The following is a 26,353-nucleotide window of genomic DNA, read 5'->3' on the forward strand; positions in this document are numbered from 1 at the left end:
TATATATATATATATATATATAAAATCCCACTATTCATCACTTTATCATCTTCTAAACTGTCTTTCGTGTTGATTTATCTATGTACTAGGGATCACCATCTATTTTTCTGGAGATCTAACCTTCTACAGAAATCACTTTAGAAACTCTAATTCAACAGAGCTGATCCACTGAATAAAGATTATCTAAAGACTGATTATCTAGAGCAGGGGTTCTCAAACTTTAAGATTCACAGAACCCCTTCAAACATGATCCACCTATTCAAATAATAGACTAATTTTTAATAATGCATACCATAATAATTTTTTATTGGAACCACACAACTTTTTACTTCTTTTTACACAACTTTACCGATCAAATACATTAGGTCTACGTTGAAATAATTTATGAATTACCTTTTTTTAGTTATTGACATTTGAATTGAACCAAATCAAGTGGCCAGACAATTAGGATAATAACTATAAAGAACACAATAATAAATATAATAACTTTGATAATAGTGGATTGTGATTTGAACCACTTGGACCCCATTTCGGACTGGATTAGGGCTGTAACTAAATTCTGTAGGAAACAAGATCTTCAGGGTCGGGTATCCTGATACACCTGTATGTTGCTGTGTATGATGGTTTATCATGTTATCACACACTTCCTCACAACAATTGTGCCATCTAGTTCATCCTGATGCTGTTCTTGCTGCTCTGGGTAGTTAATGTGTACAGTGTAATTACCTGCATCATCCTGTGTATTTGTATTGTGTTTTGTCTTACACTTGTCACATTATTTGTACTTTATCTAGTTGCGGATTTGGAGACTGTGTAGATGTAGATCTCATATGTTGCACTTTGATTTTCAAGGTACAATATTTCATCCCATTATATATATATATGAACAGGATGATAGTAATCTACATGACCTGACCGAAGTGCGTGTGTACTTTGTGCAAATGTCTCTAAAAGTCTTACACCTAGTGTCCGCATACATCTTTTACTCACTCGGGTTTTGAACAGTGAACAAATTAAACACACGAGACATGAGTCAATCTGGCTGGCTATCTCTGGACTAGGGCTGGGCAGTGTGACATTATATACAGCATTATTGGGAACAATTATGTCACAATATGCTTTTCAGAAATATCACAGGTATCATCATCTTTTTCGAACATTTACAACATTTTAATAATTATAAACTGACTGAGAGCAGTTGATTTCACGTGAATGACTAAACGTTTACTTTTTTTTTTACATAATTAAATAATTTCTCATTTTAATTGATTAATTAATGTTCAGTAATTGTTTTATCCTGGTCAGGGCAGTTGTGGATCCAGAGATTATCCCAGCAACACTGGGCACAAGGCAGCAATACACCCTGAATGGGACCCCAGTCCATCAGAAGGTACCATCCACACACTCACACACTCATTCACACCTAAGAGCAATGAAGCCAATCCACCTGCTGCCATATATTTGGAAGTGGGAGGAACATGGAGAACCTGGAAGGACACTGATTTGGACAAGGGGAGAACAAGCTAACACCACTTTGTCATGTGCAGACATTAGATAATAGTATCATTTAACTCTGTTTTTAACATGTTGTTTTACTGTTTTGCTGGCAGTTTGTTAGCAAATCTATATATTGATATGTATTGTGTATTACAGAAATGTCTTTAAGTTGTGTTATGATATTTTATCATATCGCCCTCTATTACTCTGGACACGAAGACAGCCTGAGGTAGAGCAGCTCAGATCTAATGCTCAGTGAACACTGCTTCAGGCATGCACTACTGGAGAGACATGTACTGAATCACTGAAGTGTGCTTGATTTCTGTCTCATCGCTACAACAGCACAGGAAACAGACTCCTCACAATAAATTTGCACTAAAAGCAGAATTTTTTCTATCTAGCTAAGAATGGCAGTGAGCTTGCTTAGCTGTTTATAGTTTATCTAATTTGTGTGCACTTTGAATAGAATGATTTGTGCCATTATAAATATGTGTGAGCAATTTTTTTTGTCTTTTAAGATAGCTGTTGTGCTGTTTACAGCCATGACCTTGGATGAAGTTATGTGTGTTGTGAGTTTGGCTATATTTGTGCATGCTTGTGGAGAGACACAGTGATGAAGGACAGGGTGTTTATATAGACAGCAAGACTGTATGGTCATGTTTGTGAATGTGTGGCTTTTAAAATGCAGTGATCAGGGCTAATCTCGAGGACAATGTTTCTGTGTGTGTCTGTGTGTATCATAATGTAGCATCTATCTGTGTATGCAAAGTGCACTTTTCTATAAGGTGACAAGGAGCAGTAGCTTTTGATGAATATTGCAAGACGCATATCTATCCCTTTGCACCTCTTTCTCTACGTCTTTCTCTTAGCCATGCTGGACCTCAGCATCAGCGTGCACTCCTGTGGAACCTCTGGGTTGTCAATCATGCGTTGCCATAGTCGCTGCTCCTCGCCGTAGGAATCATTCCAGTCCACCAACTTCCCATAGCTCAGACCTACGGGGGGCGGGGGATGGGGAATCAGCAATTTTGTGCATGCTAAAACACTCATTTCCTCCACATAATAAACCCTGGTGCTTAAAACAATTTGTTAATCTGAAGCAAATTAGGATGGAAAAAATGAATGAAAGAAACTATTCAAGAGGGAGCAGCCGCAAACCAAAGTAATCTTCTTGAGTAATGAGTGTGTGTCTGGATGTAAATGAATGTGCTTTATTTATATATATATATATATATATATATATATATATATATATATATATATATATATATATATATATATATATGATATAAGGACTTTAACCTACTTAAGCTTGACTTAAAGAAAATAGATTATTTTATTTAAATAATAAATTGCAATAAGACAAATGTACAGAAAAGGCATGGTGAACAAACCGTCCTGCGACAGTCCAAAACCATCTACATTCTTCATACCTTATTAAATGGTCCATATAAATAACTCCAAAACATTCATACTGTAATTATGATCTAAATCAGGGGTCTTCAATCTTATGCACAAAGGGCCGGTGTGGTTGCAGGCTTTCATTCCAACCAAGCAGGTGTCACACCTGATTCCACTTGTTTAATCAGTTCATCTTGATCTCCAATCAACTATCAAATGCAGCTCCTATTTGGCTGGAATGAAAGCCTGCTGCTACACCAGCCTTTTGTACATAAGACCAAAGACCCCTTGTATAACTAGTGCATTAAGGGTTGTGCTATCTGTCCAACACTCACTGCATGTGTCTATGAACATTTTCATCTACATTTTAATGAACCAGCCTCAAAACCGTGTGAATGTTCACTTTCCATAACCCCATGCCCCATAAGTACAGTAATAAGTAATTTCTGCAAGAACTACCATTGTAACACAAAAACATAAGTTGCCTGATCTCAATCCGATATAGGACTTATAGAACTTATAGCAATTATTTGAACAACAGGTTCCAGACACCAGTGGACAACTGGTAAAAAAAAATATTGAACATGTTGAGCTCTTCCTTTGTTGTTGTTTTTTTTTTTTGGTTTTGTTTTATTAACTAAACTGTTCATGTGTAGATCTGTCAATTGACCAGGTTGATAGTAAATGGTCTGAATCTTCTTTCTATTAGGTGTGACAGGGATAAATGCATAGTTTCACACAATTCATTAGTTACATAAAGGAAAGGTTGAGAGAGAAAGACTGACCGGTCCCAGCTCCTAGTCGCACTCCCCCAAGGAAGACATTACTGGCGAGTGGCTCTTTGTCCCAGACAGTGAGCTCCAGACACACACTATCCAGGTCACTGTGCTGCAGGCCGCAGTAGGTAAAGGTGTGATTCCAGCGTGGGTTCACCGAACGCTTCACCACTGCAGTCTTGTGTTTTGTGCTCTTCTTGTCATCAGGCAGCAGGTACCTAAACCACAAAAGAAAATTGAACTAAGATTTTACTTTTAGAGATTATGCATTTGCTTAAAAGCATGCATTTTGTGAGTCTCTGCGTTCACAATAGACAGTAGACTGGTCTTACCCTTTGACAAATGGATCAGAAGAGCCTGATTTAACAGCTGTCAGGTTTTTGGCTTCTTTAACCAGCAGCTCCACCATGCCCCCTTTTGGCAGAGTGATACTCTTCTTCCCTTTCAGAAAACCCCTTTTAACTGAGAGAAACAGATTGCTCATTAGCTTCATTCATTATGTCTGACATGGTGTTAAAGTGTAAAACATCAGTGCCACGCTATACTGGCAAACAAAAAAAAGTATGAACAGAAAATCCATGGACTGGTCCATCACTGCAGCACATTAAGGAAGTAGGTATCCATCAGTAAGAAATAAAGACATGGATTTATTCAGTGTCATTTCTCTGCACTACCTTGTATTTGGTCCAGTGGCAGTGAAAGGTTCCTCTCTGCAGGAATGTACTTAAGCACCACAGTCAACTCTCCCTTATACTGCATCAGAGAGTCTGTAGAGCACTCAGCCTGCAGGGAACCAACCATTAGATAACATTATAGAGTATTACACTGTGCACAAGTGTTAGTTTCGTTATCTTCGTAAGGTCAATTTTTTGACTTGTGCATTGCTAAGCATATAACACCTAGCTCTATTCCTTGAACCCAGTAACCAAAGAGACATTTTAATTCTCTGGATTAAAGCTGCATTTTAGGATTAAACTTTCTAAAAAAAGATCAGCCAAGTGTTCGAGCAAGGCCAAAGATATCATGTGATCCTATTACAATAAGGAAATCTGATTAGACATTTGTATGTGTGTCTCTCACTCTGGGTTGCAAAGGGAACCAATCCTCTATCTGTTTGTCAAATTCCCAGGAGTCAAAGGTCAGTTCAGTCTCTCCTAAGAAGGTGTTGTGTCCAAAGCGGTCATGATGCCACACAGAAACCTGTAGAGTACGCGTCTCCAGCTGGGAATGACTCACCACATACTACACACAGAGAGGGAGAGAGAGTATCTCTCGTATGCTGTTAGAGAAACACACTGATAAGCAGACACATGTGAACACAGGCCTGTCTCACCCTCAGGTTCTCGTTGAATACAGGGTCGGTGGTGTTGCTTTTGATGCTGGTTTTTCGTTTACTCTGGCGTGACTTGTCTGGTAAGAGGTAGGTTTTGACATAACTGCAAAACACACAAGCATATGCAAAGTTCTGCACAATAACCCGGAGCCTATCCCAGGGAGCATCGGGCACAAGGCGGGGTACACCCTGGACAGGGTGCCAATCCATTGCAGGGCACACTCACATACTCATTCACACACGCATTCATACACTATGGACACTTTGGGCATGCCAATCAGCCTATCACGCATGTCTTTGGACTGGAGTACCTGGAGGAAACACCCACAGCACGGGGAGAACATGTAAACTCCGCAAACACAGGGCACCTCGATGGTTTAGCTCGTGTGAGGGGAACAAGCTAAACCACTAAGCCACTGTGCACCCCAGTTCTGCACAATAATCAAATCATTTCATTTCCATACTGATTAAAGTGAAACACTCTTTTAAGCCATAATCAGGAATTCTATATATATTAGCTGATTTAATACTGCAACGTCAGACGCCTTGATGAAGCTCTAAAGCTGAAATATACAGTGTTATGTCGATCAGTATGATCGCCAGTATGATTGTCAGAACCAGTGCAGCTGTATTGCTCTTTTGACAGCTCGTGTTTGGTGAGTTAGATAAACGGCAGTAAATAATCTTAAAGTGGGAAAGTGTTAATTTTATATGCTATTTTAATATGTATGTGTATGTTGTGCTTGCACGTGCGAGATCTTACGGGTCAGTCCGCTGTCTCCGGTCGTCTCCGGTTGCTAGGCAGCGGCACTCTCGCACTAGAACGTTGAGTGCTCCGGTTTTATAGCTGTAGGAGATGTTCAGCAGGATCTCTCCGGAAACACGCGCGTTGCCGTAGTCTCCCATCTCACTGTACACGCTCATAATACTGTTCAGACTGCTCTGCAAGAGTGGGGACACAGCTACTTTAAAACTCAAGACAATGATTACATGTGTGTGTTTGTGTGCATCTTACAGACAAGGGCAGCTGTCAGGAATACACAGCAAGCATACGTAGACACACATAGAAAGAGCACTCACAGTCTCAGCATCCGAGTCGGGTACGTTAAGGTAGCCCCACTTTCGCTGTGAGCCTGGAGTGGAAGACTAGGAGGAGGAACAGAGCAAAGTGAAAGAGAAGAAAGAGTGACAGACTGAAAGTGGAAAAGTAGGGAAGAAATAGAAAGAACCAAAAAGAGTGAAAGAAAGACAGATGACAAAAGGAATAACCGAACGCTAATGCTGTTAATACCCAGATTCTGCTCTTTATTTAAGTTAATACAGACTCCATTTACAAAAAAAAAAAAGCTTTTACAGCAAGAGCTTACTTCTAAAACTCCTTTGTCTATTTTGTCTCCTTTGGTTCAGTACAGTTCACTGGTTGCAGCATGACTCACATAGAATTTATGCATAAATAAAATTGCTGCAAGATACTTCATAAGCCCTTCAAACAGCCCACCTGTACTTTATCAATTTTAATTGCACTTTCTTTATGCTTTATATTCTAATGTGCATGGAGTAGGTGTATGTAAGGAAATTTTTAAAAAGCAGTTGTCTGTGTGAGTGTGCACCTGTGTGCGTATAAAAGAAGATGAAAAGTGTACTTGTATATGTGTGTGCCTGCCAGAATAGAGCAAACAAAATGCTCTAAAACAGAATTTTGCAAAGCAGAAATGTTAACATACATAATTTACATACAAGCACATCCACATGATACAAACATAGACTCCACATACATATACATACATACATACATACACACACACTCACACACACACACTCACACATATATATATATATACACACATACATACACACACAGTATCTCACAAGTTCTCACAGTTTGTGATGGTCAGCTGTCCACAGATGTTTGGCCATATAGTGAATATTCAGTGGAAAGGTGGAAATGGGTGATTTACTTAATATTCAGGGAATCAATATAAGCAAAATTGGAAGGAAACAGTACCAATACAGGGTACTGTAGTGAAACAGTTGCCCAAGATATCAGTGCATGCAAGCAGGGAAATCAGCAGACAAGTACATTCAAATGAAAGACAGATATGGGTCACTTGCAATTATGGATGTGAACCATCAATATAGATATAATTGTTTTTTCCAGATCCTCAGAGAGTTCTTTGCCATGAGGTGCCATGTTGAACTTCCAGTGACCAGTATGAGGGCGTGTGAGAGTGATGACACCAAATTTAACACACCTGCTCCCCATTCACACATGAGACCTTGTAACACTAACAAGTCACATGACACCGGGGAGGGAAAATGGCTAGTTGGGCCTAATTTGGACATTTTCACTTGGGAGTGTACTCACTTTTGTTGCCAGTTGTTTAGACATTAATGGCTGTGTGTTGAGTTATTTTGAGGGGACAGCACATTTACACTGTTACACAAGCTGTACACTCACTACTTTACATTGTAGCAACGTGTCATTTCTTCAGTGTTGTCAAGATATAATCAAATATTTACACAATTGTGAGGGGTGTACTCACTTTTGTGAGATACTGTATATCTGAATTAAAAGAAGAATTTAGCAGAGAAGCTTGTAACCTGAACATTGCCTTGGATCAATCTTTTAAAAAAAGGATTTCTCTAAAAGAGAAGAAAATGATCCATTTATTATCCAAATTCTCAGAATTTTAACAAGACTCAATTTTAATAAGAATAAGTGATGTGTATACAACAAGCACTTTATTAGGAACACTATACTAATCCTGGGTAGGGTCTTGCTTTACTCTCAAAACAGCCTCAATTCTTCAAAGCATGGATTCCACAAGGTGTTGGAAACATTCCTTTGAGATTTGGGTCCATGTTGACATGATTGCATCATGTCACAACTTTTATGCTGAGAATCTCCCGTTATACCACATCCCAAAGGTGTTCTATTGGATTCATATCCGGTCACTGTAAAGGCCACTGAAGAACACTGAGCTCATTGTCATGTTCGTTGAATCCAGTTTGAGATGACTTTTGCTTTGGCATGTGACATGGTGCATTATCATGCTGGAAGTAGCAATTAGAAGATGGTAAATTGTGGCCATGAAGGGATGCACATGGTCAGTAACAATACTCAGAGTCTGTGACATTCAAGAGTCTGTGGCATTCAAGCAATGATTGATTAGTATTAACAGGCCCAAAATGTTCCCCACACCATTACACCACCTGCCTGGATTGTTGACACAAGGCAGGCTGGGTCCATGGATTCATGCTGTTGGTGCCAAACTCTGAACCTAACATCTGTGTGCCTCCGCAGAAATCGAGATTCATCAGACCAGGCTACGTTTTTCCAGTCTTGAGCTGTCCAGTTTTGGTGAGCCGGTTCCCACTGCAGCTTTCTGTTCTTGACTGACAGAAGTGGAACCCGATGTGGTCTCTGCTGTTGTAGCCCATCTGCCTCAAGGTTCAACATGATGTGCAATTGTACAGAGTGGTTATCTGTAGTCTTTCTGTCAGCTCAATCCAGTCTGGTCGTTCTCCATTGACCTCTCTCTCATCAACAAGGTATTTCCGTTTACAGAACATCTGAGTAAATGCTAGAGACTGTTGTGCATTAAAATCCCAGGAGGTTATAGAAATTATAGAAATACTCAAACAAACCTGTCTAGCACCAACAAACATGCCATTTTGTCCTAATTCGGATGGTTGTGAACATTACCCAAACCTGCTGTCCTATATCTGCCTGATTTTGTGCACTGCACTGCTTCCACATGACTGGCTGATTAGATAATTACATGAAAGTGTAGGTGTACAGGTGTTCCTAATAACGTGCTCAGTGAGTGTATGTGTGTAAGTGTTTGGGTAAGAAGTTAATACCACAGATTGAGCACTGCTGACACTGCGGCTGGTTTTGTAGTGTGCAGACATCAGGGCATCAATGTCTTCATCCGACTCCTATAACACAAGAACAAACATCAGCCGCATATTCCCTGAGCCTTTCATTTGCCATCACTCACTGGCCTGATCTTCAGCCAATTACATGGCACTCTTTATATACACTCGCCAATCATATGTCAGTTACAAGATATCAACCAGCAAGGTAATGCTCCTTGACCAGTACTGTGCAATAATGGCTTGGGAAGCTGTCTTTTGTGGGAAGTGTGAAAGTGAGAGTGCAGTTACAATGTGGACATACGGCATCATTTAGCCCAGGAACTGAGCGGCTGCGGCCAGGCAGGGGGTCATTACTAAACCCATCACCAAGATGACTAAGATCGACTTCGGAGCGACTGCGGTCTGGAAAGACAGACAAACACAGAGAGAGTAAAACACAGATATACAGAACAAATGAGATCATGATTCATATACCACATACTTGTAGCCAAGTTGATGTGCATGTTTGTGTAAGTGTATTTGTGTGTGTGTATGTGATGGTTATACCTGATGAAATGGAGGCTCTGGACACAGCGATAGAGGGTGTGCCTGACTCTTTTCGCTTCCCTCCATTGCTGATCTTCTCAGGAATACTGTCACTGCTGTGTACACTGCACACACTCTCAGCCCCATCGGGCTATAGAAACAAATAAATATATAAATTCTATAAAAAACCTGTGTCATAAATGCTATGTGTCTATATATATAGTCTTTTCTCTACAGCCTTAAGTGGTTTACCCTCCAAATGCCCTTGCCGTTGATTTAGCATCCCATTAGGATCTGATACATGTATATAGAGCTGTAACAGACATGTTTGTCATACCCTTTTCCTTCCTTCAGCCTGTGACGGAGATCGGCCTGGGTGTGCGCGCATGTTATTCGGTGTCGTCGGTAACCCTGATGACTCTACAGCCACCGGTCTGGTCCTAAGAGACACAAACAGCTTCAGCTTTAGTAGATATATGACTTTTATATTTTCTAATGCAGAAGAAATCATGATTAATATGGACTGTGTGCAAAACTTGCTGTTGCTCCAACACACCTAACTCAAGGCAAAGACTAATTACCAGGATCTTAATGAGTCTAAGTGGGTGTGAAAATTTATTTTGTATGTGTACTAAAAACAATGATGTAGATTAAGTACACACAAATCACACTCCTCACCCTTTCTTCTTGAATATGTACCGGCCAACACTCTTCTCCGATTGGGGCGAGGCTGACCGCTCAGACTGAGGCGTGGCTGGCCGGTCCAGTCCTGATGGGGAAAGTTTCTTCTGGCCAGAGCGTCCATCTTCAAACAAGAAATGAATATCAATTATTAAGGTCTATTTATTCACAATAGATGTCTTTACAAAATAAACTTTGTAACTTGTGTAAACCCTGTTAGTGTATAACAGGCTTTTCTATTTAGGTTATATTAATAGTTGCAAACTGAATGTTTAATAAGTGTGTAATTTAAACAAGGTGTGTTGTTTACCTGGAACACTGCTGAGGATGGACTGTTTGACAACATCACTGCTAGGGACTGTCATGCGTTCAAAGCGCTTGGCCCGTTCTTCAAAAAACCACTCACCTGTGACGACCTTCAGCTCCCTAAAAATACAAAAAGATTTCACCTTGGTTGGTGTTTATTTCTTAATCAGTTCATTTATGTAGATTAGAATATGTCGCTGAGCAGCTCAACTAGGAGTAAAGCATTAAAAAATTGGCACTATGTTTAGAAGTTCCTTTACTCAGGTAGCTGTGTATAATAGAATATTTTTCCCTGTTGAAAATAATGATAGCTAGAACATCTGTCAGGTCTTACACACACAACCACACACACACAGGGCTGAGCAGTTAGCATGCTTCTCCAAGCATGATGACCTGGTTTGTTTTGTTTTTGTTTGTTTGTGTGTGTGTGTGTGTGTGTGTGTGTGTGTGTGTGTGTGTGTGTGTGTGTGTGCGCATGGCAGCTTGGAGACATGATGATGGGATTCATATGACAATTTTAAAAAATCCAAATTTAGTAGCTATCGTGTGATGATAGAAACAATTATAGTGGCCAATGTTTGGCTGAGACTACCTCTTGGAAACAACTAGAACGTCTGTAACTCGTGACTCACGCAGATTTGGCACAGACAGTGCACTTAGTGTTGCCACTGTTCGAGGGCATGGCTGTGCAGTAGCTGCAGACACGACGGTGACACTCAAAACACACACTTCCCCTCTGGAGGATTAGACCTAGAGCACGTAGGCACACGCCACACTCCCGCTGCTCGGGATTACCACGCCGACCACGACGCTTCAGCTCCAAAAGCTCGTTCTTCAGCTTTCTGCAGACAGGAAGGAACTTACATGAGAAACCACCAATCAGAAATTGCTACCCGTTATTACCATTGAGAATTAATAATCTGAATCAAGGCTTCTCAAACTTTTTCCCAGTCTGGGACCACCTCAGCACAAATTGAAATATTAGGCTCATTGTTTAAATGTGTACGATAAATCCAATTTTACCATGGTGCCAATAATTCTGGACCTGGCTATACATTAGCGAGAACTGAGATCTTATTATAAAACTGCAGACCATTCCTTGCAGTCAGACAACAGCACATGGCTCTCAAGTGACAATTGGCCAGAGCTACAAAGCTACTGTTTTTAATTTGCATAAAGTGGGATACAGCCCAACGTTTTGCCATGCCACATGTTCTCACCACTCAACAACCCACAGTCCCTTGTGTATTTTTTGCCACCCCTCAGTTAATTCATAGTAGACACTGAATAAAATGTTTTAAAATGATTAACTGAATAATAAGGGAGTTTATGGGGTTAATGACTAAAACAATAAATGATTTAACAAGGATAGGGGGGAGGGGAATAAATATAAAACCAATCAGCTACCTGGTCAGTGTTCTTTAATGCTTTCAGTGCTACAAAAGTACTGTCAATCATTTTTTCCATTAATATATGTATTGTATAATCTCAGAGTAAAAAGAACAAAAAGGGAGCAACTACCTGATGCGCTTTTCCTCTCGTTTGCGGAGTTTCTCATCTTTTTGCAGGACGCTGAGGATCATCTCTCGCTCGTGCTCCTGGAGGAAGGACAGGTTCAGGATTTCTGTTGTCTTCGCCATGGCACTTCAGATGTCCAGTCACTGTGTTTAATCACGGGGGCTCCGATAATCAGATTGGCCGGTGGATATATCCAATAAGAACAAATTTTTAATGCATGCCATGACAGTCCTCTGTGTAAAAGGCCACTACACAGTGTCACGAGACCCTTGGGTCATTGGATTCATCGTGAGGTCCAGAGCTTGAAGTCTGCTGAGTGGTTTCACTGGCTCGTTTTCACCCACGTAAGACTGTAGCCATACTATTTGATCGGAAATAATCTGTTAGTATGTAATCGTGATTCACATATAGTATGTTTTGCATTAGAGATGAGTCATTACTTTCACATACTGTAATTACAGTCAGCAGTGTGAAAGATACCACTGTGCATATTGCACTCACTGAGACTCATCATCTCATTATCTCTAGATTTGAGCAGCAGTTCATATTAAGACAGAATATACATGGCAGAGTTGTAGCACTTATAAGCAAATAGCCAATTTGAAACAATATACCACTGTGTGTGACCATATACAGTTACTGAGCACTTTATTAGGAACACCTGTACACCTACACTTTCATACAATTATTTAATCAGCCAATAAGGTGGCAGCAATGCAATGCATAAAATCATGATGACACGGCCGAGCAGCTTAAGGTAATGTTCACATCAACCATCAGAATGGGGGGAAAATGGGATCTCCGTTATATTGACCGTGGCCTAATTGTTGGTGCTAGAGCGGCTGGTTTGAGTATTTCTATAACTGCTGATCTTCTTGAATTTTCACACACAACAGTCTTTAGAGTTTATTCTATGGTGCCAAAACTGTACAGTTGAAGACTGGAAAAATGTAGCCTGGTCTGATGAATCTCGATTTCTGCGGAGGCACACAGATGTTAGGGTCAGAATTTATCACCAACAGCATGAATCCATGGAGCCAACCTGCCTTGTGTCAACAGACCAGGTGGTGGAGGTGGTGTAATGTTGTGGGGAATGTTTTGGGCCTGTTAATACTAATCAATCATTGCTTGAATGCCATAGCCTATTTGAGTAATGTTGCTGACCATGTTCATCCCTTCATGGCCACAATTTACCATCTTCTAATGGCTACTTCCAGCATGATAATGCACCATGTCACAAAGCAAAAGTCATCTCAAACTGGTTTCATGAACATGTCAATGAGTCCAACATTCGTCAGTGGTCTTTACAATCACTGGATCTGAAGTCAATAGAACACCTTTGGTATGTGGTAGAACTGGAGATTCTCAGCATGAAAGTGCACCTGAAAAATCTGAAGAAAATACGTGATGTAATCATGTCAACATGGTCTGATGAATCTCGATTTCTGCTGAGGCACACAGATGGTAGGGTCAAAATTTGGCACCAACAGCATGAATCCATAGATCCAACCTGCCTTTTGTCAACAGTCAAGGCTGGTGGAGGTGGTGTAAAGGTGTGGAGAATGCTTTCTTGGCACACAATGGGCCTGTTATTATCCATCACTCATCGCTTGAATTCCACAGCCTATTTGAGTATTGTTGCTGACCATGTTCATCCCTTCATGGCCACAATTTACACTGATCAGCCATAAAATTAAAACCACCTGCCTAATATTGTGTAGGTCCCCTATGTGCCGACAAAACAGCTCTGACCTGTCAAGGCATGAACTCTACATGACCTCTGAAGGTGTGCTGTGCTATGTGGCACCAAGACATTAGCAGGAGATCCTTTAAGTCCTCCATGGATTAGACTTGTTGTCCAGCACATTCTGGGGAATTTGAATTTGAAACCTTTGTCCTGAACAATTCTTGCTCAAGGGCCCAGCAGTGGAAGTGTTGGCATTTGAACGCATGACCTTCCGATCAGAAGTCCAACATCCTAACCACTGAGCTAATACTTTTACAGTGGCAGGGCACATTATCCTACTGAAAGAGGCCACTGCCATTAGGGACCATGAAGGGTTGTACGTGATCTGCTACAATGTTTAGGTAAGTGGTACATCCACATGATTGCCAGGACCCAAGGTTCCAAACAGAACATTGCCCAGAGAATCACACTGCCTCCGCTGGCTTGCCTTCTTCCCATAGTGCATCCTGGTGCCATCTGCTCCCCAGATGCACACACACCCATCCGTCCACATGATGTAAGAGAAAACATGATTCATCAGACCAGACCACCTTCTTTCATTGCTCCATGGTCCAGCTCTGATGCGCATGTGCCCATTGTAGGTGCTTTCAGCAGTGGACAGGGGTCAGCATGGGTACTCTGACTGGTCTGTGGCTACGCAGCCCCATATACAACAAGCTGCAATGCACTGTGTGTTCTGACACCTGTCAATCATAGACAGCATATGCACTAAAGTAGCTCTTCCATGGGATCGGACCAGACCGTCTAGCCTTTGGTCCCCACTCGCATCAGTGAGCCGTGGGCACCCATGACCCAGTCACCGGTTCACTGGTTGTCCTTCCTTGGACCACTTTGCGAACATCCATAAGACCTGACATTTTGGAGATGCTCTGACCCAGTCGTCTAGCCATCACAATTTGGCTCTTGTCAAAGTCGCTCAGAGCCTTACTATTGCCAATTTTTCCTGCTTCAAACACATCAACTTGACATAAGAACTGACTGTTCACTTGCTGCCTATAATTTCCCACCCTTTGGCAGGTGCCACTGTAACAAGGTAATCTGTATATTAATACATTTTATTCACTTCACCTGTCTGAGGTTTTAAAAATCTACAGGAATTACATGGTGCAATGATGTCAGCATGGACCAGAATCTCAAAGGAATGTTTACAACGTCTTGTGGAATCCATGCCACAAAGAATTTGAGGCTGTTTTCAGTGCAAAGTGAAGCCCTACCCTGTATTGGTATAGTGTTCCTAATAAAGTGCTTTGTGAGTGTGTGTAGCCACACAGTCAACATTTCTAACCATTACTGACAAACAAACCACAAACACACATGTAGACACATATTACGTAATGCCGTCTTAGTTTTGCTATTTAAATATCATTTTACATCCTGCTTGAGATTTAAGTTTGAGTAATAGTGAATAAGTGACTGACTGACCACATGGGAGCTTGTATACAGAGGCAGTGAGTGATGTGGGAGTGTTTCTTCACTGACAGGAATATGGTCGCAGCTTGATCTATAAAGGGGTTTCATTTCCTGTTTTATACTGAATTATTACGAATCGATTTCCTAGAACTGTCTAATCTAGCTGTCGGATCTCACAGCTGGGAAGGCAGCTCATAGAGAAGATTAACTGCTTGTGTTCTTGTGTGCTTGTGTGCATGTGTGTGCGTGCTTTGTCAGGTTGTGTGTTTTGCTTGTTTTGTAAACCATGTCACTGTAATGGAGGTTGTTATTCTTGTCTCAAGAGCCACTCAACATAATGAGGATATTCTAATGCTGCTGTTCATCACATCAAGATCACACACACACACACACACACACACACACACACACACACACACACACACACACACACACTTCTTACCATTTTACTCAACCAAAAACATTGATTTGACAAATTGTGTTGTGTGTGTGCATGTGTGTGTGTGTGTGAGGATGTGAATCAAGATATGCTGCTGCTTTCAACACACACACACACACACACACACACACACAAACAAAGACACACACACGCACACACTCTGAGATACCCTAATGTCTCTGTAGACAAAGGAAGTAAAAGTTAACTGGATTTGCCGGCACTAATGACAGGACCTCTCTGCCTGCTACTGCTGTGTGTGTGTGTGTGTGTGTGTGTGTGTGTGTGTGTGTGTGTGTGTGTGTGTGTGCGTGCGTGCATGTTTGTTCAATCTGCTTTGCCATCCACGACTTAAAGAAAGAACAGAAGGAAATAACTAAATATTGTTGTACGCTTAGGCTGTCACAATGAACATCACCATGGTTTCACAAGGTGTGTTGTCTCACTGGCTTCCCACCTTGTGTAAACACACACACAGACACACACACACCTGTACGTGTACACAGTGCCCTGGGCAAATACACTTGCACTGTCACCTTACCTCTGAAATGTTACCCACACAGGCTCACACACCAGACATGTGCTAATTACAACATAGCAATTAGCACAGTGACTTAGCACCTATTAACACCCTCTGTTCATTAGCACTTGTGTCTATGATGAAGCAGAAAAAAACAACGTGACACATGATAAACCTCCCAAGGCTTATGGGAAATGGAGTTTATCGCACAAAGGAGCAAAGCGAGTGACTAAGGCCTCATGAGCATAATTATAACTAACGCTGCTTCCACACTCATTGGGACACCAAGCTTCATGGAGATGAGTTTCATGAATCTTTAATATGTTTCGACGCGGCTCTATTAACATGATTAAACAACACGAGCACAAAACTGACCACTGAAATGCAGATTAGTATTGCACCGTTAGCTTCGCCTTGCATCCTGAGCACAGTGTTCCTTTTAATTTATATACCATGCATATGGGAATAGGAGGAACTCAAAGAGAATAGGTCTGTTTGATGAAGATGCACACATAACAAAACATGCGCATATATGTATACAAAAAGGTAGCACTATCAGTTCCTGCTAATGTAAACCAATCCATTCTCATTCATGCTCCACTCCTTTACCCCAACACACACCAAAATCAATAGGAAATGTCAGGTAAGCACAGTGTACAGCCTCATGGGAATGGGCAGGAATGATAAAGCAGCTTATGCTGACACTGTGAGCAGGCTGGCCACCTATAACACCTAGCATAAGAGAGACCAGACCTGATAGCTCTTACAGGTTAGACAGTATTTACAATTCTGTTTATTTTGTCCCATTGTATTATGGAAGAGAAAACTCAGTAAGTCTTGAATAAAAGGCTAATCTTTTTTTTTATTATTGGACCACAACTTTAGTACACGTTATTTAAGAATAAATGTTTTACGGTAATTACAAATACAATAACACTTTCTGGCAGTCTATAATCTACCCTCTGACAACACAAACAGATCACAGAGTGACACAATTAAGACACTTTGCTCTGATATTACTTTAGTCAGCAAATACTGGCATGTTTCATATGAACAGAAAGATATCTCTTTCACAAAACTCCTAAAACCAAAATACCAATATCTACCGTTAGCTACACACACACACACACACACACACAAAGCCTAGTTTGATACACCGTCATCGTCCATTCAGAGCACAACATGACTCGTCCTATTGGAATGTTAATGAGCTTTATCAGAGATGGGATAAAAGCTTCCACTCGCTTCCATTCATTTCTGCTATCTTTTTTTTTCAGAGCTGATCTTCTCTGGGTGTTAACATTATCATGAGGTCTCAATTTCAGTCTTAGACACCCCTAAAGGATAACACAGGTAGTGAATAGAGTTAATTATTGTCTTTTGTAATATATAACATTATACTAGTGTATTTTTGCAATCCTCCAAGGGTTCATGTGGACATGTTAATATAATATCTCATATGTTGTAATTACTTGAATATATCCAGAAGTTTATAGCGATTTGGATTCAAATAACATTATTTAACACAGTGTTATGTAAGTACAAATGTCAAAACAGTCCTATTGTTTCATCTACCTTGATCCTCCATGTAAATCTTTCAAAGGAAACTTTGATATGATAAACTGATATGTTGGCGTGGTTATAACTTATTCTTATTAAAATTGAGTCTTGTTAAAATTCTGAGAAAATAGATAATAAATGGATCGTTTTCTTCTGTTTTAGAGAAATCCGTTTTTTTAAAGATTGATCCAAGCTAATGTTCATGTTACAAGATTCTTTGCTAAATTCTGCTTTTAATTCAGATATACACTATCTCACAAAAGTGAGTACACCCCTCACATTTTTGTAAATATTTGATTATATCATTTCATGTGACAACACTGAAGAAATGACACTTTGCTACAATATAAAGTAATAAGTGTACAGCTTGTGTAACAGTGTAAATTTGCTGTACCCTCAAAATAACTCAACAAACAGCCATTAATGTCTAAACCACTGGCAACAAAAGTGAGTACACCCCTAAGCGAAAATGTCCAAATTGGGCCCAAAGTGTCAATATTTTGTGTGGCCACCATTATTTTCCAGCACTGCCTTAACCCTCTTGGGCATGGAATTCAACAGAGCTTCACGGGTTGCCACTGGAGTCCTCTTCCACTCCTCCATGACGACATCACGGAGCTGGTGGATGTTAGAGACATTGTGCTCCTCCACCTTCCGTTTGAGGATGCCCCACAGATGCTCAATAGGGTTTAGGGCTGGGGACATGCTTGGCCAATCCATCACCTTCACTCTCAGCTTCTTTAGCAAGGCAGTGGTCGTCTTGGAGGTGTGTTTGGGGTCGTTATCATGCTGGAATACATGCTGGGATCATGCTCTGCTTCAGTATGTCACAGTAAATGTTGGCTTTCATGGTTCCCTCAATGAACTGTAGCTCCCCAGTGCCGACAGCACTCATGCAGCCCCAGACCATGACACTCCCACCACCATGCTTGACTGTAGGCAAGACACACTTGTCTTTGTACGCCTCACGTGGTTGCCACACACGCTTGACACCATCTGAACCAAATAAGTTTATCTTGGTCTCATCAGAGCACAGGACATGGTTCCAGTAATCCATGTCCTTAGTCTACTTGTCTTCAGCAAACTGTTTGCAGGCTTTCTTGTGCATCGTCTTTAGAAGAAGCTTCCTTCTGGGACGACAGCCATGCAGACCAATTTGATGCAGTGTGCAGCGTATGGTCTGAGCACTGACAGGCTGACCCCCCACCCCTTCAACTTCTGCAGCAATGCTGGCAGCACTCATACGTCTTTCCCAAAGACAACCTCTGGATATGATGCTGAGCAAGTGCACTCAACTTCTTTGGTCGACCATGGCGAGGCCTGTTCTGAGTGGAACCTGTCCTGTTAAACCGCTGTATGGTCTTGGCCACCGTGCTGCAGCTCAGTGTCAGGGTCTTGGCAATCTTCTTATAGCCTAGGCCATCTTTATGTAGCGCAACAATTCTTTTTTTCAGATCCTCAGAGAGTTCTTTGCCATGAGGTGCCATGTTGAACTTCCAGTGACCAGTATGAGGGCGTGTGAGAGCGATGACACCAAATTTAACACACCTGCTCCCCATTCACACCTGAGACCTTGTAACACTAACAAGTCACATGACACCGGGGAGGGAAAATGGCTAGTTGGGCCTAATTTGGACATTTTCAATTAGGGGTGTACTCACTTTTGTTGCCAGTGGTTTAGACATTAATGGCTATGTGTTGAGTTATTTTGAGGGGACAGCAAATTTACACTGTTACACAAGCTGTACACTCACTACTTTACATTGTAGCAAAGTGTCATTTCTTCAGTGTTGTCACATGAAAAGATATAATCAAATATTTACAAAAATGTGAGGGGTGTACTCACTTTTGTGAGATACTGTATCTATATTGATGGTTCACATCCATAATTGCAAGTGACCCATATCTGTCTTTCATTTGAATGTACTTGTCTGCTGCTTTCCCTGCTTGCATGCACTGATATCTTGGGCAACTGTTTCACTACAGTACCCTGTATTAGTACTGTTTCCTTCAAATTTTGCTTGGATTGATTCCCTAAATATCAAGTAAATCACCCATTTCCACCTTTCCACTGAATATTCACTATATGGCCAAACATCTGTGGACAGCTGACCATCACAAACTGTTGCCACGACGGAACACAATTGTCTAGAATGTCTTTGTGTGCTATAGCATTACAATTTCCCTTCACTGGAACTAAGAGGCCCAAACCTGCTTCAGCATGACAATGCCCCTGTGCACAAAGTAAGCTCCATGAAGACATGACTTGCTAAGGTTGGTGTGGAAGAACTCCTACACAGAGACCTGACCTCAACCCCCCTGAACACCTCTGGGATGAACTGGAATGCTGACTGCACCCCAGCCCTCCTCACCTGATATCAGTGCCTGACCTCACTAATGCTCTTGTAGCTGAATGAACTCAAATCCCCACAGTCACGCCCCAAAATCTAGTGGAAAGCCTTCATAGTAGAGTGGAGGTTATTATAACAGCAAAGGGGGACTAAATCTGCAATGGGATGTTCAATACGCACATATGGGTGTGGTGGTCAAGAGTCCACAAACTTTTGGCCATATAGTGTAGACACTACATTTGCTGTCCTTTATTTTTGTAGTGTCGCACTGCTGACACTGGATGATGATGATGATGAAGATGATGATGATGATATGCACATGTGCATTGAGGAAAAAAGCCACCTGAATGGAACCTAGGACCACAGACGAGAAGCTCAAGGCCTGATTTGAAGACTTGAGATTTTTGTGTCCGGAGTCCTAAAGAAAATCAGATCTAAATGCTGGAAATTTGCAGATGTGTCACTTCAACCTGGCAATGTGAAGGTAGTTGTAAATGATTCAGTTGTCAGACAGCTGAAATGGCCTTCTGACACTGTATGACTCACTGTAGTCCTTCTGACTATTTATCATAAGTCAGAAAACCCATATAATTATTTTTTTCTGATCCTCCTACTCTGAGCAGAAAGTCATCTTATTGCTATACTTCACCAGAGAACACGAATTGAGAGCACTTGAGAAAATGCCTGCTCTAGAACCAAGACATGGAACTGTGTAATAACTTAAGGCTGACAGAAAGACCACAGTTGCCTAACTTCATTTATATAGTCCCGACAGAGGTGATAATGCCCAAGAAGGTAAAAATAAAATCTCTACAAATTATCCTTATAAAAAATCCAAGGATCTATCAATAAGCATGATATACAAATTTTCTTTGTGTGATTCATTTTCTCTCATAGTGGTGCTGGCTGCACAGAGGTTTATGTTAATGCACTCATTCTGATCTGTTATCATTTCTATAGAAACAGTTATAATGCACATTAACATGCTCCACATCATCTAAGACTAATAATAAATGTTTTTTTGTTTGTTGTTTTTTTTAACATAAATCTTCCTGTAAGGAGATGGCCATAAGTCATGTCTCCAGTGTCAATGATTTCTAACAGTAGGAAATGTTGCATTCTCTCATTAACAAGCCACATAGTCTTAGTATTACTGACTTCAAGAAAACGTGACAGAGTGACTGTTCGTAACTTTTATAACTTTTGTGTGCATCAAACCAAATTAAATGTAACCATAAATGGTATGAAGTGTCCTTTATTAATTTTTTTAATGCAGTTGTTGGAAAATTGCATCGGTTTAAGAGGAATAAACACATTTTGGGATGTGCTGACCATTTAACCCTGTTGATTAATTTCCTATAACAGCATACCCCATTATGTTTTATTTCTCACATATCAAATTATGACAAGTTCACACCACTCAACTTTTTCATAAGATCATAATGTGTGCATACATGATTCTCTCTAAATCAGTTTTGTTTTTCAAAGTACTGAGGTCTCAGAGAATTTTCTACTGTATTTACAAACTTATCCCAAAACCAACCTAACTGGAAACAGATATATACTGTTGTAGAGGAGTTAATAATTTAAGACTTATGTTTTTACTACATGGTACTAATAAGGATCTTAGTTTCAGTATTTTATCAATGCAATTTTAACATTTCTGCCTGGTGTGTATTTACAAGGATTGCTACTCTGTTCTAAATACAGTGCTGTGAAAAAGGATTTGCCTGATTTCTTCTGGTTTTGTGTATATCTCATACCTAATAGCTTTAGATCTTCAAACAAAATACAACATAAAACAAAGGCAACGTGAGTAAAGACACAATGCCAGTTTTATTTATTTTTAATTTAAACAAAAAAAGTTATCCAACACCTATCACCAATGTAAAAAAAACTAAATACCCCCTTACTTAAAATCTGGTTGTGCCACCTTTAGCAGCAATAACTGCAACCGAACGCTTCCGATACCTGGAGATCAATCTTGCGCAGCACTGTGGTGGAACTTTGGCCCACTCTTCTTTACAAAACTGCTTTATTTCAGTCACACTGGAGAGTTTTCAAGAATGAACTGTCCGTTTAAGGTCCTGCCACAGGCATCTCAACTGGTTCAAGTCTGGACTATGACTAGGCCACTTCAGAACATTAATTAAGCTCTTTTTTTTAGCCATTCAGAGGTGGACTTATTCCTGTGATGTTGTTTTTATGGAATTCTGTGTTTGGTTTACACCAGATGTAACAGGACTCCTGTCTTCCAAAAAATTCCACTTTTGACTCATCAATCCACAGAACATTCTCCCAAAAGGATTGAGGAGAGTTAATGTTCTTCTGGGTTAGCAGTGGTTTTCACCTCGCCACTCTTCTATGGATGCCCTTTTTGCCCAGTGTCTTTCTGATAGTGGAGTCATGAACAGTAACCTTTATTGAGGCAAGAGAGGCCTGTAGGTTCTTCGATGTTGTCCTTGGCTCTTTTGTGACTTCCAGAATGAGTTGTTGCTGTGCTCTTGCAGGAATTTTGTAAGATCGGACACTTCTGGAAGGTTCACTACTGTGCCGGGTTTTTCCATTTGGAGATAATGGCTCTCACTGTGGTCCTTTGAAGTCCCAGAGCCTTTGAAATAGCTTTGTAACCCTTCCCAGACTGATGTATTTCAATCACCTTCTTCCTCATCATTTCTGGAATTTTTTTCAACTTTGGCATAGTGTGTTACTGGGTAAGACCTTTTAACCAACTGTTGAAAAAGTTCTATTTATGTCCTGATTCGATTGTACAGGGTTTGCGGTAATCAGGCCTGCTTGTTTCTAGCCCAGCTGAACCCCACTATGAATGCATTTTCATAGATTTGCGGAATTAGTAATTACAGATACATTTTTACAAGCCAAATACATTTTGACACAGGCCAAGTTGGTTTTGGATAACTTTTTTGCTTCAATAAATAACATTATAATTTAAAAACTGTACTTTGTGTTTACTCAGATTGCCTGTTTTATCTTAGACTTTGTTTTGATTTCTGAAACGATTTAGTATGAGATATACACAAAACATAAGAAATCAAATCAAATCAAATACTTTTTCACAGCACTGTATCTTGTAACACAGCGGCAAAAAAACCCCAAAACATTTCTGTATTGTGTTAATATTTAAAAATGTCCTACCATAATGTTTCTAGAACAACTTTTGGATTGCACCACACCACTTTTCCTGGCACTCACTTCTGTTGACAAGGTTTGAAACACCACCACATCCTTTACCTAATGACATTCGCACCCATTTCTCAGTCCGTCAAACGACAGGCACCCAGGCTTCCAGTTCAAAGCAGAGCAGCCAAGGTTCCAACAGCTTGATTCTCTCGAACAACTCTACAATCAGTCTACACAACATATACCCCTCAACCATTAACAGAAGATGTGGTGCAAAATGAGACTGAAAGCACACACACAAACACCTGCTAAAAACAGTTACAAATTACCACACTAAAAATAAAACCTTTTAAACAACACAGGCACTCATATACATCCTGCTGGATTTGAAAATGTTTTAAAAGCTATTTTCTAACCTTGTGTGTGTGTGTGTGTGTGTGTGTGTGTGTGTGTGTGTGTGTGTGTGTGTGTGTGTGTGTGTGAGACTGAAACATGACTTGTTGGGTGTTGGTCTGAAACTGGTTATGTCATCTCCCTGTAGTCCTGTTAGCTGCATGATTAAGTCAGGTCTGGGTCTTTAAATTGTTCAAATGACAAATGAATGAGCATGTAGGTCAATGTGTAAACCCACAGAGCACAATGTAATTGTGTGTGTGTGTGTGTGTGAGAGAGAGAGAGAGAGAGAGAGAGAGAGAGAGAGAGAGAGAGAGAGTGTGTTCCTGTATTAGATCACTAAAGAAAGATGATATTCAGGGTTTATACCATCTATAAATGTTCAAACTGTAACACTGTGATAAAATGTTTACAGCACATTAGACACACTCCCCAAAATCAGACGCTAAACAGGGCTTGTGATGTGTGTGTACAGAGCTTCTCCTTCATTCGATTTAAATTGATCTCTGGACTCTACCATACTGATTTCTAATCAGTGATCACTGGATCACTCATCTAATAGAGACATTCATTAATGTAACGTGCCTCAAGAGCCTAATCCCAAACCCATTCATGATTTATTCGTGTATTGAATGAACACAACTCAACATTTAAAGCTGACTTCTTGTCAGTCCTTAATCATTAGACTCACTCAAATCACAGGCTAAACGAGGAACCACAGAAGCTGATCTGTTTCTCCTGTAAGCACAAAAAGGCGATTAGAAACTTGGAATAAACACTTGAACCGGCTGTGTGCTGCATTGCACCTGTTCAAACAGCTGTTTCAGTGATGTACCTCCTCACTCCTGCTTTGCGAAAATCCTGACTCGTTTTATCTACCTCAGAAATGGGCTTTCACAGGATTCCGAGGAAAAGACAGTATTCCCATGTACGCGGTAAGGGATTAAAGTAGCCTGGGGCGCTTTGATACATTTCAACGTTACATTTGAAAAACAGCCTTTTCACCTCCGGAAGAACCTCAAACGATAAAAGGATGATGAGGGTTCGTGTTTGGTCTATTAAAAAGCCCTTCTCATGTCTCACATCTCTGCTTCCTCACATCTCCTCAGTCGCAGAGGCTCGGCTCTCTGGGTTTCCCCCTCATTTATCACCGCTGAGGTGAATTTAAAAAAAAAAAAAAGAAAATGGTAAACGAAACAGAGCTTACCTGTCCGTGTCGTGTGTTGGTTTATACCGTGAAGTAAGCGAGTTGGGTGTAATGAAGTCTATTGTGTGTGTGTGTGTGTGTGTGTGTGTGTGTTCAGTGACAGGCGTTCCGGTTACTATTGGGCATGGAGAGGACCGAGGCAACCCCCCACCCGCCCCATCTGCCCCCGCGCGTGCTTCACACAGGGGGCGTGGCCTGGAGTCTCCACACTGCGGTCACGGCTGCATTTCTGATCGCAAGCTCAGCACACATGATTTGACGCTGCCGGACAACCCCCAGTCAAAATAGCTGACCAGGGTGCCAGTATGGTAGACTCTATGCCATAAAAGTGTGCTCAAGGCTGCCCTTACAGTGGAGAAAACCTGATAAGGTGCCCTAATGGCTGCCTTTAAATGAAAGAAAGGGGAAAAAAGCAATGAAATGCAGTTTATGTTCCCCCTATGTGCAAGAAAGCACGATCAAGTGCGCCCAGCGATCCCCATCTACTGGATCTCGGTGCCGGTCCGTGGAAGAGTTTTTTTTTTTTTTAGTAAGAACGAAAAAAGAAAAAAGTGTCTGCATTCAGAGCCATACTGCATCTATGGGGACAGCGAGTGCCCAAAGACACATATGACATGTTTACAACATTATCTGGACATGTGGGAAAGAAAGAACCTGGGCCTTCTCTCTCCCAGTTAGTCACATAGCTTTGCTGTCAATCTTCCCAAATGCAAGTGATCCAAGAATTGCAAAGGAATCTGCAAATGTGCCCCAGGAATCATCCATGTCAGTGCATGAAGAGCATCAACTCACTGAGATCGCAAACGACGGTGGGCTGAAAAGTATGTTTCTGACATTCTCCCTTGCAGGCATCTGGAATAAAACAAAGATGGAATATCCAGAGATATTGGAAAGGCTCTTAAATGTTTACTTCTCTTTCTTGGTTTTTCTGCACTGACAGCCACTAAAACAATGTGAGGAGCAGACTGAACATTTGCAACGCGCTAGAAGTCTCACTGTCACCCATCCCTCCACGCTGGGACCATATTATTGCAGGAATACGAGCCCAGTGCTCCCATTGATTGTCATGGCGAGTTGTAATATTTTGTTTTAGTTTGTTCTAAAAGTTAGATGTAACTTGACGAATTCATGTCAATACATTTTTTGTTCAAACACCCCAGCCACCACCCCCCCCCCCCCCCCCCCGCCACCCCCCCGAATATTTTCAAAACGAAAACGCTCGGTGCTATAAAAGAAGAAGAAGAAGAAGAAGAAAAAAGCTGGAGTGCCCCATTCTAGGTGCCCTTGCAGTGGAGAAAAGTGGAGAAAACGAGATACGGTGCCCTATAGGCTTCTCTCCATGCACGGAATTGAGATGAAGTGCCTTCTAGGTGTTCCTATGTGCAAGAAAATGTGCCGTCTTGGATGCTTCTATAGTAGAAAATGAACACGAGTTGATGCCCAGGAGTACCATTCACCGCCATTCCGTTACTTCTGCGCCAAGAAAGTTCTTCCTGTAGACCGCGTGTCTTTGGGGTTCTGTGTAAGTGTAGTTTTTATGACTCACTAGAAATCTTTAATTGAACTCTCTCTCTCTCTCTCTCTCTCTGTCTGACCACAGTTTTCTCATTTTACGTATCACTATGTCGCCATCTGCTGTTCACATAAGATGATGATAATAATAATAATA

At 40.9% G+C, this 26,353-nt stretch overlaps 1 protein-coding gene across 1 annotated transcript; it reads right to left on the minus strand.

Annotated features, from left to right (window-relative positions):
- Positions 1–275: 275 nt before the first annotated feature.
- On the minus strand, positions 276–24,827 carry sytl5 (synaptotagmin-like 5). The gene is made up of 16 exons (XM_017470020.2): positions 24,685–24,827; positions 11,923–12,280; positions 11,034–11,243; positions 10,406–10,521; positions 10,093–10,219; positions 9,752–9,854; positions 9,436–9,565; positions 9,191–9,291; positions 8,872–8,949; positions 5,771–5,949; positions 5,008–5,110; positions 4,755–4,916; positions 4,349–4,457; positions 4,007–4,136; positions 3,684–3,892; positions 276–2,492 (listed from the first exon to the last, which is right to left on the minus strand). The coding sequence occupies exons 2-16, from the start codon at positions 12,039–12,041 to the stop codon at positions 2,350–2,352; spliced, it is 2,019 nt and encodes a 672-aa protein (XP_017325509.1). The 5' UTR covers positions 12,042–12,280; positions 24,685–24,827; the 3' UTR covers positions 276–2,349.
- Positions 24,828–26,353: the final 1,526 nt, after the last annotated feature.

Source organism: Ictalurus punctatus, chromosome 6 (genome assembly GCF_001660625.3).
Source record: "Ictalurus punctatus breed USDA103 chromosome 6, Coco_2.0, whole genome shotgun sequence".
Lineage (NCBI taxonomy): Eukaryota > Metazoa > Chordata > Actinopteri > Siluriformes > Ictaluridae > Ictalurus > Ictalurus punctatus.

Excerpts from the sequence above, each read along its gene's own strand:
- sytl5 (XM_017470020.2), bottom strand. The coding sequence starts at position 12,041 with ATGGCGAAGACAACAGAAATCCTGAACCTGTCCTTCCTCCAGGAGCAC. Across the intron at positions 9,855-10,092 it reads TACATATTCAAGAAGAAAGG|GACCAGACCGGTGGCTGTAG; the intron begins GTGAGGAGTGTG and ends TGTGTCTCTTAG. Across the intron at positions 4,458-4,754 it reads GGTTCCCTTTGCAACCCAGA|GCTGAGTGCTCTACAGACTC; the intron begins GTGAGAGACACA and ends GGTTCCCTGCAG.